Source organism: Poecilia formosa, unplaced genomic scaffold, assembly GCF_000485575.1.
Source record: "Poecilia formosa unplaced genomic scaffold, Poecilia_formosa-5.1.2 Scaffold53, whole genome shotgun sequence".
Classification (NCBI taxonomy): domain Eukaryota; kingdom Metazoa; phylum Chordata; class Actinopteri; order Cyprinodontiformes; family Poeciliidae; genus Poecilia; species Poecilia formosa.
This window is the reverse complement of record NW_006799992.1, coordinates 2,034,928-2,048,949: the sequence shown is the minus strand read 5'-3', so window position 1 is coordinate 2,048,949 and position 14,022 is coordinate 2,034,928. Positions and strand designations below refer to the sequence as shown.

Sequence of the window (14,022 nt, the reverse complement as noted above, 5' to 3'; positions counted from 1 at the left end):
CTGAGAGATCAAAAAGAATATCCAAGTTTCTGGTTTCTGCTATATGCTAATCAAGCATATCAGTATTCAGTAAACTTCATGCAGACCTTTAAAATCACAGGTTACTGAGCGTTTGCTTCTCCAATGTGACTCAGCTGTACAATTGGGAATGTAAAAATAGAAGAGGGAAGCTTATGCACTAAATACTTTCTGATAATCAGAATTACACAAACTTGAGTACAGGCTTTTATTTCCTCTGCAACAGGAACAGCTGTGATTTAGGACTTTGTGAATCATGGAGACGCACTCTTCCTTTTGCCTTCATTGACATTTAATGATAATTATAACTTGGGTCATGTCAGGGGCAAACACACACACACACACACATATCTCACAGAGCCCACACACACACACACATACACTGCCTGGTTAAAAACGTGAAGACATTAGCTGTAACTTAATGCTGAGCCAGTATTGATCTACTCCCAGGGGCTTTCAAGAGTGAGGGAACACCAGACAGCACTTTATCACAGCACTTGAACATGGAGGGCGACCATTCCAAATTTATATGTGTGTGCGTGTGTGTGTGTGTGTTGCCATTTTGGTCAATAGCTAATATGAGAAGATTTTTCAAGGCCAAAACAAAACCTTTACCTATCAAATGTGCAAACAACAATGATAACCAATCAATCAAATTTTATTTGTATAGAACATTTTTGCAACAAGGCATTTCAAAGTGCTTTACATCACAAAAACACAAAAATACGAAGTCATAGAACACACAGTCAACATCATTGCACTTTTCCGTCATTACATATTTGTTTATTGATTAACGTTTCATTGATTATGCTTCAAAGGTAATGATTTAAAGACAATCAGTGTTTCTGCTGTTTTGCAGTTTTCTGAAAATTTTCTCCGTATTTCTGGTGCACAGTAGCTGAATGCTGCTTCTCCATGTTTGGTTCTGGTTCCGGTGATGCAGAGCAAAGCAGAACCAAAAGACCTGAGGGGTCCAGAAGGTTGATACAACAACAGGGTTAGCTCTGAAATACTTTCAAGATCGATTGTGATTGTATCAACCTTCCACAACTCTGCTCTGCATCTCCAGAACCAGAACCAGAACCAAACATGGAGGAGGAGCATTCAGTTTCTAAATTTAGTGAGTCTGCCTTCATGAATATGCAAAACATATAATGGGAGGAGGATATGCAAATGCAAAATAAAAATAATTAAAATAAAACAAACAAAAAAAGATTTGAAATATCCTCCAGCGATGCTTATCTTGAGCTGCAGGGTTATTGAGTAACCTGCACTCACAGTGCAGAGTGACCATAAAAGAGAAATGAGGTAGAATGTTATAGACCTTCCAGTCTCAAACACTTGGAGTTCATTACCAAAGACAGAATGTATGTGGAAACATGCAAAAGCTTGTCAGCAATTAGGATAAGATTATGATTGCTTTAACACAAATAAAGATTGTTCTTATGTTTCTTAAAAAAAGGAATAAGTATTTTTTCAGGTGACATTCTTATTTAAATGTGAAGAAAAAAGGCATTTTTGAAATTGTTTTGATCTTTTGAGAAAAGTCTCATTTAATTAAAAAAAGTATTTTAAAACTAAATCTGTTAAGGATAAGTTTGGAATAAACTGTGGCCCCAGACAAGATTAGAAAAACTTCATATCTGCACAAATTACATGCGGCCAGATATATGGGATACTGTGGAGATATTGTAGATATTCACACTAGCCAGTGTTGACTTTTTTAAAATTTATTTTACTTGCAGATGATATTATCTAAAGCATAGCAAACTGACACTTCAGACATGATCAGCTTTCTGTCCTGATTTCTGCAACTGCATATCACTGCTGGATAACTGTCATGTTAATAAAGCAAAGTAGATATGGATAAAAATTAAGAACAGTAAATAAAGATGAAATAGAGTTAACTTTATGCTAACTCAAAGGACACATTTTACTTGTCACCAGAAACATTGGAGGATTAGCGATGGGTTTAGGGTAGCAACAAGGTTTGAAGCAACAATTTGTTGCAAGTTTGGAGTTTATCAAGAAGTTCAAGATTTAAAAGTGTGGTCAAACAGCTACACTACAAAAAATCAGTTTCAAAGGCTCATTTTGCTATTTTGAGCTGACTTAAGGTTAGGACGGACCTGGGAAATAAAACAGCTCGGGGCCTCCCTAGATTCACGCTTGTATCAGATGGTAAAATTTTTACTCTTCCCTGAAAGTATGGAAAGACTTTTTCTGTGAAACTGCATTTGATGGCATGAACCGTTTTGTTTTTATCAAGGTCAAAAAATGAAATTATTCCTTGGTTATAATTTAACTGCACTCTGACTTTCTGAGGTAGAGCTTCTACTTTTATTTCAGTGGAATAATCCTGGTTGGTAAGGTTACGTAGAACACTGGTACAAACACAGACGTACATGGCCCATATGTCCTTCCCAGTTTTATCAGCCACACCCACAGCCCAGAAATCACCCACCTCCACCTTTACATCCCAGCTGTGGCTACCAGAGTTAAAACCTTGATAGCCGAGAAGGTTTCGACTACACATCCTCTCAGGGTTGGAGTAATATGGCTGATTCTTATCACTTTCTGTTGAACTGGTTAAGTTCTCAGATACAGTCAGAGAACTATAACAGGTGTTAGGATCCAAAAATACAGGAGCTATAAAGGGAAAAGAAAAAATAATGCTGAGTACATAATCTTTTATTTGTTAAAATACAAAATCTGATGGTCAAACAGACAAAGTCTAGTGAAGAAGAAACAAAACATTTCTTACTGTATGCTACTATTCCAGCCATCTTTTGTAAGACTGAAAACTGAAGGTTTCCAACATGTTTACCCACATTAACCAGACATCCTTCTGGGGTCTCTGGCTCTTGCAGCTTGCACAATGATCTGAAAACAAGAAAACATTTCTAAATCTAAATACCTAAAGTTTACCTGCATTTTCTTTTGTAAGAATGATATCACCTGATTTGTCTTTTCATTTTGGTCTTTAAAATAACAGTACATAACTTTGTATTTTTGTCTGTCTGATGACATCATTTTAAAATACTACATCAGATCCTACATCCAGCTTAAGTAGCCTTATCACCAAATACTTTTGTACTCTTGCTTGAGTGATTTCTTAGAAAACAACTTCTTACTTTTACTTGATAAACATGTTGAGGTGGTTCTACTCGTACTTGGAGTACAATTTTTTGACAAACCTACCCTCCTCTGGTTGATTCCAATATGAAGAGTTCAGAAAACCTACCTTACCAGTGTTGATTTTGCACTCTATCAGAGAAAAAGAAAAAAAAAAACACAAAGCAAATTTTAACATAAATTTTGTTCAAGCTTTTTTTTTTTTTTTTTTTGCTTTAACACATTTCATTGAGTAATTACCAGGATGAATGAGAGGTCTTCTGCTCTCATCTGATCTTCTATGGTTTTGATGTTTTCCTTGAGCTCAGAAATCTCTGCGGTTAGGTTTGTAATCCTGACATTCATTGCGTCACTCTTAAGTTTTGCTTCTCTCCGACAATCATCTATCCGGCCTGCCTCCTCATTTCTCAAGAAGTGATAAAGTTTCTGAAACTCTCCTTTGATGGTTTTCTCTGTCTGCTGAGCCTGTAGCTGAGGAGGAGCACAAATGACAGCAGAATAAGTTTTGATAAGTTCTTTTAATGTGCGCATGTCACATCTACAGCTTACCTTGATGAGTGTCGCCATATTCTCCCAATCAGTTTTTTGCTTCTCAAAAACTCCCTGCTTAGTTTTCAGGCTGCTAACATTTGTCTGGATTTTAACCTGTAGAAAATATTTGTAAACTTAAAGCTGCAAAAATCCTTATTGCGCTTTTGTAGCACAAAAGAAACAATAAAAATGTCAAATCTTTTACTTCGATACCACATGCTACTTACGCGGTACTCCTCTGCTGCTTCATTAATGGGAACACATTTGTGTTTTGTGTGTGTTTTCGAATCCCGACAGATCACACAGATGGGTTGTTGATCGATCTGACAGAAGAGTTTGAACGTCTCACCATGCAATAAACAAATCTCCTTGGATCCAGCTCTCTTGCTCCTCTCCTGCCTCAATGAGTCAGACAGGTTTCTCAGGGCCAGATTTCGAGGCGGATGAGTCATATGAAACATTTCCTTACAGACCGGGCATGTCCTCTGTGAGCTCTGTCTCCACCACTCCTGTAAGCAATGCTGGCAGAAGCTGTGGCCACACAGCAACAGAACAGGATCAGTAAATATGTCACAGCACACAGGACATGTGCACTCGGCATCAGACTGTGGGACGTTTGAAGCCATCTTGCTGATCTCTGCTTTTAGCTTGTTTTCCTCGGTTGGTTTACTTTCACTTCTACGCCTCACTTGTGTTTGACAGGAAAGGTTCTGAAAATTAAAAGTAGACAAGCTTCTTTAAAACATGTCAACTCCCCAGCAACAGTAATAACTTTATTTTTTGGATTCTCTACCTTTTTTGACTTAAAAAAAAAAAAAAGAAAATATGAAGATATGCTGACAGCCTTACCTTTGCCCTACATACACCTGTCGTCCAAGGAGGAAGTGGGAGGAGCACCTTTTTTTTTTATTATTCAAAATGTTCTTTAGTTAAAACAAGATCATCAACAATTACATTATTAAAGTTAAAAAATATAATAAAATACCTGGCTCTGAAAATCAATGTGCATTCAGTGTAAAGCTGGAATGAAGTTATTTTATTTTATTTTCATTTTTGTGTTTTGTTTTGTTTAGTTCGTTACAAAATAATGTGGTGTTCCTTTTTTTTTTGTTTTCACATCTCACATGCAATTGTCTTAAAAATGCATAAATAATTTTAGAACAGGGATATCAAATTAAAATTTAAAGAGATCAAGTCAGTGGCATTTTTTTCAAGCCGTACGGAAGATCATAAAGCCTATTTATTTGGTGCATCACATAAGAAAGGTGAAGCATCAACATCTGTATCCACTGATTTGATCATGAAATCTAATGAATTCAGTCTAATTCAAATTCTTTTGGAAAATATTTATTGTCATCCAAAAAAGATAACAATAAATCTTTTTGGATGACAAAAAAGATTTTTGTCAACGTGGCCATTATGAAACTTTGTCATTCCCTCATTAAATGCATCAAGCATTTTTCATTTATTTGACACCGCCATTTGTCTGCTTTTCTCCCGTTTTATGTCTGATTTGTCTGTATCTCTCCTTTTTTATCACCTCACTCATCCACATCCCATTGTTATCATTTCACTATCATGCATTTCTCATTTTCTTGTTGATATCGCTCCTACTTATTTTTTCATGCAAAACAAGCATAAGGTGTCTGCTTACCCATGGCTCATATAGTCCCTGGGTTAAATTAAAAATAGAAATGTGCACAGACAGTTTAAATAATCCAGCTTTCACAGTAAAAAGCGGCTTTACGTAATGTGAGTTAAACGTTACATAAAGTTTGAAAAATGCAACCAAACAGACCTTTTATCTCATTCCTTTGTCACATCTTCGAGCCAAAACTCTCTCTGAGGCACATTTTTCTCATAAAAGCACACTCACATGCTGCATAAGCTGGTTTCTGAGCAGTGAAATTTACAAGTGATTTGCCCCTTGACTTTTGTAGCAAAAGCTATCAAAGGCTAAATGTTTTAACATGGAAGCATATGGCCAACCACATGTATGTGCAGTCTCCTTTCGTTTTCCTGAAGCACACATTAAGCAGAGAAACTAAGTATTTAACCATATTCTGATCTGCTTCGTTATGACCCACGATAATCTCATTTTTTTTTCCCTCTCGTAATTTCTGTTAAAAATATATCATTAGTGTTTAAGTGCTGGGGTTAGCTGTCAGAGCAATAGGTTATCTCAGTCTGTCACCAAGTGAGCTCGGTTACATAACTTTTCTCTTTTCTTTCCTCTTCCAGGCCGGTGTAATTATTACAACTGGGAATAGCAGAGAAGGACTAGCTGTTTCGTGTGACTGTTCCTATGCTTAAACGCTGAATCTATAACCATAAAACATTCGGTGAACGCAAAGCCAAGATTTCTGAATTTGGCCCCTGTAGCCTCCCCAGAGGGCCGCAGTAAAACCGTCCCGAGCCGCCATTAGGTGGAGACGGCTGGGGGAAATATCGAGCAGGGATCGGGACTGATCGTGAGCAGTGGCGCAGCTGATGGTAAACTAATTCTGATGTCCCGCCCCTCCTCTCCCGTCCCTCACACACAAACACGTAAGCTTGCACACTCGTGAAAAGTCTGCTAAAGCTTAAATGTGGGACATCACTCACTTATTTTTTTTTTTTTTTTTTTTGCTGCTTTCCACTTTTTCTCTCTAAGCTGCTCTCACACTCACTTGATCAAAATCTCAATAAGTGAGACATCTGCTCCATCATATGCCTGCAGGGACAAAAGACTGGGAAGGAGTTCAACAAAAAACCTGTTACATTTCTCTGCAGGCCTTTAGAGAAACACATTAAAAAAATGTTTCAATTTAGGAGACTTTTTCACACAACAAAAATCATGAGTGAGATCTGAAAGGGTTTTCGTACACAAAGCCTTGCTAAACCAAATCGATTATAATAGAGGATAATCATGAAGGTGATAGATTTCAAGCTCAATTTGAACAAAAACCTAAAGAATGCAGCAGGTATTTATTTGCCTTCAGGCACTTTTACATTGAAATCCCTAAAGTAAATTCATTCAGACCAATTATGATCATAATCACCTCATTAGTAATGAGAGTCTGTGTGTACAGTATAAATCCAGCTGTTGTGGGAAGGGCCTTTGAGGTTTGTCGGGAACATAAAACAAGAAACAGCATCAGGAAGATGAAGACTGACAAGCTGACAAAGCAGGCAGAAAGTTATAGAGAAGTATGAAACAAAGTTTGATTCTTAAACAATATCTCCTCCTTTCAACTTTTTCACGATGCACTGTTCATCGTGTGACACAACTGCAAATGCAGTTGCACTACCGAAATGCAGTTGTCCAATAAACCAACAGGTCGGGTAATGACAGAATTAATCAGAGAAGCAGCCAAGCAGAGCTGGAAGAGCTGCAGAGATCAATAGCTCTGGTGGGAAAATCTGTTAATATGATAAATATTACTCATGCACTCCACAAATCTAGTTTTTATGCAAGAGTGGTTGGAAGAGCGTCTGTGTTGAAAGAAGGCCCACAATAAGCCCCGTTTTCACTTTGAAGCCATTAATGTTTTCAGGATGAATAAAAATAAAAAAAAAACGCTTTCTCAAATAGCTGCGTAGCTGAAAGCTCACTCTGAAAATCATCCTCAACACAACCACAAGAGGTGCAACGCAAGTCATTTGTTAGAATGGTCCAGTCAAAGTTCATGCCTCGATCCATCTGAGAATCACTGGCAAGATAAATGCTTCCCATCCACTCCAACTGAGCTCGAGCTAAAGTATTTTTTTTTTTTTTGCAGAGAATGGATAACACTGTTAGATTCAAGAAGTGCAAAGTTAGCAGAGACATTTCCCAAACGACCTGCAGCTTTAATTGTAGCAGAAAGCAGTTCTGCAATGTCCTGACTCGAGGTAAGTACATGTACAAAGTGCTGAAAACAACAATATGCTAGATTCGGGCTTTGCGTGATTTATTTGGGCTGTCCTTATTTCAGGGTGAAATGATCCAGCAGCAGTGATTTTTGGAAGCAATTTTAGTAGGATAACATACTGGAAAAATATACACTGAGGTTTGTGGTCGTAATGAGACACAATATGAAAAACTAAATCAGGTACGAATATTTGTCCCAGGGAGTGTCAAAAGCCAGTATGTACAATATAATGGGAGATGTTTTGTTTTCCAAACTGTTCAACTCATACTCTCCCCCCCACCCCCAAAAAAGAAAAAGATCATACACAGCAAATCCAGGAGGCCCAGATTAACACTGTCAGATTTGATTTCAACACTTTTAAAGTGTCTATATGGGTCCACACCAGAAAGTGTTAATTTAACTCTTTTTGGAGAGTTGGTACTTTAACTCTTATAAAGTGTCAAATATCAAATCTGCTGGAGTTAATCATTTAACACTTACTAACACTAATTCAGTGTTAGATCTCAATATTAACTCTCACAGGGTACTTCTTTAACTTCTTAAGAGTTATTTGTAATTAATATTAAATAGGTACTTTATTGTGTTGAACTTTTAAAAATTCTTTGGAAAATAAACATTTAATAAAGAGGCAATGATTTTCTCAAGTGCACTTATTTCAAAATGTGCACCATAATTACAAATCATTTTACAACGTGGAATAATGTGCATGTTTCACATGTCGCTTTCTTTCACACAAAATAATTAATGAAGGACATTTAAGTGTCACGTTTTTATTTCAAAAGTTACCAGAGTAGCAGCAGCTTTGCAGCAGGTCATTAAAGGAATTTACGATGCGCTAAATTTATCCTTTGTTCTTCTTTGTGGCGGCTTGCTCTGGCAGTTAGAGAGGGCAGAGCCCTGCAGAGAGCTCATTATCACCGCAGCCTGGGATGTTTTACACGTCGCGCCTCCGTCCCATCAGCAAACATTAATTTGTTACCGTTGCTCCGGTTGCATCCTGTATGCTGTGGCACAATGCGGCCCGCAACACTCCTGACTTGTTTCTACGCCTTACGAACCTGAAATAAACCCCCCCCGTCCGCCATAACATTTGGCGAACCAATTTGAGAAGGCAGGCAGGCACAGGAAGAGGCGAGGTATAGATTAGCGGTAGTAATAATCATAAATCACGTCTGAAATGCTGCCATGTCACATGCCACACCGCGCCACTAATGACCAGGCCCATCTTTCACCGGGTATTTTTATCTGTGTGCCCTGACACTCGACTTTTGGAATCGTCCTCTCGTTTTACGTCGTCAGCACCTCGACCAAGCCTGTGCACAAGTTCTTCACATATCTATAAATACCAGCCAGCCGAATGGCATTTTCTCCCACCCGCCTCCCTCTGCTTGGCAGGAGCCCGGAGCTCTGTGACTTGGCACACGGATTTTGCGGCCATTACGCCACTGATCGTCTTGGGGCTTGAGCCGTCCACGCACACTCACACACACCCACCCACACACACACCTCCGGGAACCCACTGGAGAACAAAAAAAAAACAACAAAACACTGATCCATCTGTCAAAAATGTCAAATTCCAGTGAAGTTTCATTCTGATTAAGGAGATTCAATCGGGTTTATTACAAGATAGAACAAACGTTTCAGAGTTTTTTTTTTTTTTAATCAAAGCGGCACTTGCTGAATTAACTTGTTGCTGTGCTGATGTGGTCAAACCATCCGTGTGTATCAGTTCTCGTTGGCTCCTTCACACACTTTCACACACATCTGAGAGAAATGCACAACACCTGTACATGGCTCCTCCGTTCAAAATGTTCTGCCAAGTTTTTTAGGCTTGCTGACATGAGGCACTAGAGACCGCGGGTCACCGACAGCTTCCTGCTATTTTGGGCTTGTTGCAGCTTGAGGTTTCAATTTATTCGGCCAGACTCTGTCAATCACTGAATGGCTGCTTTCAGGCCTGGAGGAGGAGTGATGGGGGTTTCTTCTGTTGCTACTGGGTGGGGGGAGAAGAGCATCAAGCTGAACCTTATTCTTATTGGAGAAGAATCCGCAATAATAATAAATAAATACATAAAAAAAAGAAAAAACTCTGCCAGCAATGGAACCTCTTCACGGTGAAGAAAGACAGGAGCTACAAAAAAATCTTAAAGTTAAATCTAAGAAGTAAGTTTGATTGGTTTGGGCTGACACAACCCAGTAGACCTTTGGGTCACAATTCCAAAATCAACAGCATATCAAAATATCTTTAATAAAAGCTGGAGGTGGCCTCTGGTGTTGATTTTATTCAGATGGGACAGAGTTTTTTCTAAGTGGGACAGTTTTACACAAAACAGTTGCTTGTAACCTAACAACAAAGGGCCTGATTTAATGAAGGTTTGTGTGTATAAAAACAGTTAATAAAAAACTTGATATCATGCACAAACCTGACCTACAAACAGGAGAGCTAAATGTATCATGTCTGCCTTCATGAATATGCAAAATATGCTGATCATCAAGAAGGGCAAAACACTGGGAGGAGGAGGATGCAAATGTAATGGCTTACCTCCTGCAATGAAACTGATTGTACCTGTGCCAGATTGCTACATATGTTTTTGTGGTAAAATTTACAGCAGTGATGTCTGCCGTCACTACGGCGAGGAGGAGGTATATACAAACATGTCACTGCTTAACAAATATTTGGAACATTTAAAGAATAAATATTGTTCTGACTGTTAAATTGCTGATTTCAAACACCTGTGTCCAACCCTTTATTTTTATTACCAGACATATTGGATGTTACAATTATCTTTCAGAGGGCAGCAAAATGGCTAAATCATTTTTCTTCAAAATGCTAAAAAGAATAAATGTTGGTGTCTTAGTTTATTCGTAACCAGACATTGATCTTTTTAAAAAATCATTTTACAAAGTAATTTAAAAGGTATTTTCTTCTATTTCATTGACATTCATATTACTTAAATTCCACATTGTGGTTTAAGTGTATATTAAAAAATATCCATATGTCCAAATATGTCTGAAACATATAGGTTGTCGTAGGATGTCCTGATCTTTTTTTTTTCACTTCACTGTATGAGACTGAGTGTGTGAATATCAGAGGACTCTCCAGATCAACAGGAGCTTTCATTAAGGAACTGTGCAGAGAATATGCTCTCAAATAAATTAAAGTTTGGCAAAAAAAAAAAAAAAAAAAAAAAAAACCTCTGAGGCCAACCACAGAATCCATAAAGTCTAAGAAAGATAGAAACATTGTAGTTTATTTTTTAAAGACCAAATCTTTCATTTTTCTTTACTTGCTATGAAAGAATAGCATATCTTGTTCATATCCAGAACAAGATATGATGAAGTTATGCAGTGGCATTTTTTTTCCCTCCAGTTTCTGTTCAGGAACTCTGTTGAGCCAAGCTTATCTTTTTATAGTCAATATATACTTAATGCAATATAATATTTTAAACAGGAGAGTTTGTATTTGCTAGGACATCTTCTTTTCCATCCTATATTAAATTTATACATACATTTATTATGTGTAAACTTATTTTATAAAGAGAAATATATGTAAAGCATTAATGTGGAGAGAGTGTTATTTTTATTAAGATTATAATTTGAGATAGGACAATAAAAAAGGGATTTTATTTTGGAAAAAAAAATATCTTCTGGCCTTCACAGTCAACTTTTAACACCCTATACCTGCTGGGAAAGTCACAAAACATGTTTCAAGCTAAAAATAGTATGTCAAGATTTTGGGGCAAATTCACATAAGGCTGGACTTCATGTGAATTTAGTGGCTCGAGATTCTGTTTACCTGATCTAAGGACGCATTGTCATCGCTTCAGAAGAAAATGTGTAAATTTGTATTTCATCTGTAAATTAGCACCCAAGAATCCGGAGCAGGAGTGGAGAGACACAGGATCAAGCTGTTTGAGGTCCAGTCTTAAGTTTCTTCAGCAAATGACAATTTGGGGTGCAATGTCATCTGTCGGTGTTGGTTCTGTGGTCCAAAGTTTGTTCTTTTACTCTGAACTTGATAGAACACAGAGTACCAGGGATTTTAGAGCTGTGCATAGCTCTGTAAAATAAATCTACATTATTACATACACTGTGTATTTTAAATTAAATCACAGTAGTAAAGTGACAATTCAAAAAAGGTAATGAATATTAGAAAAAAGTAAATTAATAAACCTGGTTATATTGTTCTATGACGAAAAAAAACAACAACTTGTCTTAATTTGTCTCCATTTAAATCTGTGTTAAATCTACATATTCTGTATTCATTTTACATTGGGGGGGGGGATGCATATTTTAACAACTATACCATTGATATTCTAACTTTTAAATTATTTTCCAAATATTTTATCTCAAAACCTATTCAAAAACTACTACAGAGTCACTGATCTATGGAGAGTTAGAGAAGCTGGTCAGTGGGTGCATTTTGTTTTTCCTCAGATGGGATATTTAAAACTGTGAGCACGTCATTTGGACCAAACTATTAATAAGAAGTCATCTTACTGCCCACCCGCCCCTTAGCTCCCCCCTCCCGCTGACTGAACCCCATTACTCGTTTGGACACTTGCCCCAACACTGTCCGCATGGCAGCTGGGCGCATGCGCAGCTCAGCGGCGGTCCTAAATATCCAATATCCTCTGAACCCGCCTGGTGCTCAAACTTGGACGCCGACTGAAAATAATGTTGTTTCCCCGCGGAAGCGAACTTTCCTGCCACCGAAACAGAAGTCCGGAACTTGAGTCAGGGTTTGTCGGTTTGTTCAGTGTGATCTGAAATACTTCTTCTTCTTTTTTTTTTTTTTTCCTGTTTTAGTGTAGGACTCTTAATGGCCAGCATTGGCTGAGTGTTTTGATCCAGTCAGTGACAGCCTGCAAACAGCAGGGAGAGCTGTGCGGCGAGAGCAACGCATTTGTTATGAGCGCTTCCGAGCTGTGAGGGGATAATCTGGGAACCCATTTCGTGCTGGAACACTTTCAATACAGGTATGTTTGTTTACTGATTTTTAATGTATTCCTTTTTTACTTATTGTTCTCTATTATTATTATTATTATTATTATTATTATTATTATTATTATTATTATTATTATTATTATTATCGACATTTGACATTTTTAAGATTTTCAAACTCAAAATGTAATATTCACGTTTTTTAATTTATATTTTTATTTAGAAATTTGAACTGTTTTCATGCGGGTAAAATAACATTATCTGCTTAGGACAACTAATAACGCTGCATCGTGAGTTTGAGAAATAAACATGCATGTCTCCTTGTTTCTCATCAATCAAAACTTCTTGTAGACGTTGAGTTTTTATTTAGTTTTTTTATGATCTAAATCTATATGTCACAGTTTTTGATGTAAGAGCAACTTACGTGTGAAGTCATTCAAAGTTTTAAGATCTTTTTTTTTTTTATTTGACGTATTTGGGGTAAACTATCCAGAATATAAAGTCGCATTGAGCGTTTATTTGACGACTGACAGGAGTGCTGCTCAGTGCTTCTTCATCTTTTTTTTTTTTTTTTTTTTCCAATCAGAGGTTCTGGAGACACTTCACCCCTCTCCTCCCGCAGATCTCGGTCCGCATCCCCGTGGCCCTTTTTGCCCCCTTCCTCCTCTCTATCTCTCTTTCATCCCACGTGGAGTTTGTGTTTATATTTGATATGTAGGAAATGGGAATCTTATACCACCACAGTCCCGGCTCTCGGGGCTTGAATGGCCCCTGGCTATTAGCCTGCCCCTAACAACATGACGAGTTAGGTACACGCCGACGCAAAATCTGATAGGGGCCCTATTGCGCCGTAATCAGTGTGTGCAGGTTAGATTTCACATACAGGACTTACACTCAGACGGGTTAAAACCCCAAAACAGCACTGATGGCATTTGGTGCCTATAGAATAATAATAAAAAAAATAATAGGCACATCGGTAATAATACATGTCTTTATTTCTTTTTATTACGATTACTGTTAGAGGAAAAACTTTGCATTTCAGTTTTTAGGTTTGCGGTTGACGCGAGTTGAAATGAAATGTCATTAAAAACGTAAATAATTAGCAGTAAATTCTTAAAATAATTATAATTGTAAAACAAATAAATCAACGTAAGCAAATATTTTTTTTGTTTGTTTGTTTTTCTTACTACATTTAAAGATGAAGATTTGATCCTTCAGATTGGAGCGCATCCTCTATGTTTGTTCATGTCTCCTAATTTACTAATTGAAAGCAGGTTGTTTTAATTTCAATACATAAAACATGGATGCGATTTGAGTTCAGAAGCTTTTACCTATACGACTAAATTTATTAGGTCACACGCCATATTATTATAAAACACAGAGGATCTAGGATGTGGCTTCCTTCTTTTCGTCCTTAATCGGCCAACATCTAATCAAGAGACCTACTTTAGCTCTAGCTCTAATATATATATATATATATATATATATATATATATATATA

At 37.3% G+C, this 14,022-nt stretch overlaps 2 protein-coding genes across 2 annotated transcripts in view; one reads left to right on the top strand and one right to left on the bottom strand.

Annotated features, from left to right (window-relative positions):
* Positions 1-778: 778 nt before the first annotated feature.
* On the bottom strand, positions 779-4,570 carry LOC103138697 (zinc-binding protein A33-like). Its single transcript, XM_016671935.1, has 7 exons — positions 4,534-4,570; positions 3,912-4,394; positions 3,703-3,798; positions 3,394-3,624; positions 3,263-3,285; positions 2,783-2,901; positions 779-2,667 (listed from the first exon to the last, which is right to left on the bottom strand). The coding sequence occupies exons 2-7, from the start codon at positions 4,308-4,310 to the stop codon at positions 2,108-2,110; spliced, it is 1,428 nt and encodes a 475-aa protein (XP_016527421.1). The 5' UTR covers positions 4,311-4,394; positions 4,534-4,570; the 3' UTR covers positions 779-2,107.
* A 7,603-nt stretch (positions 4,571-12,173) lies between these two features.
* The window catches only part of eya4 (EYA transcriptional coactivator and phosphatase 4), a 57,745-nt gene continuing 55,896 nt past the window's right edge, over positions 12,174-14,022 (top strand). The window contains exon 1 of the mRNA XM_007552959.2: positions 12,174-12,556. The gene's annotated coding sequence lies outside the window, so the exon portion shown is untranslated. The remainder of the gene's footprint in view (positions 12,557-14,022) is intronic.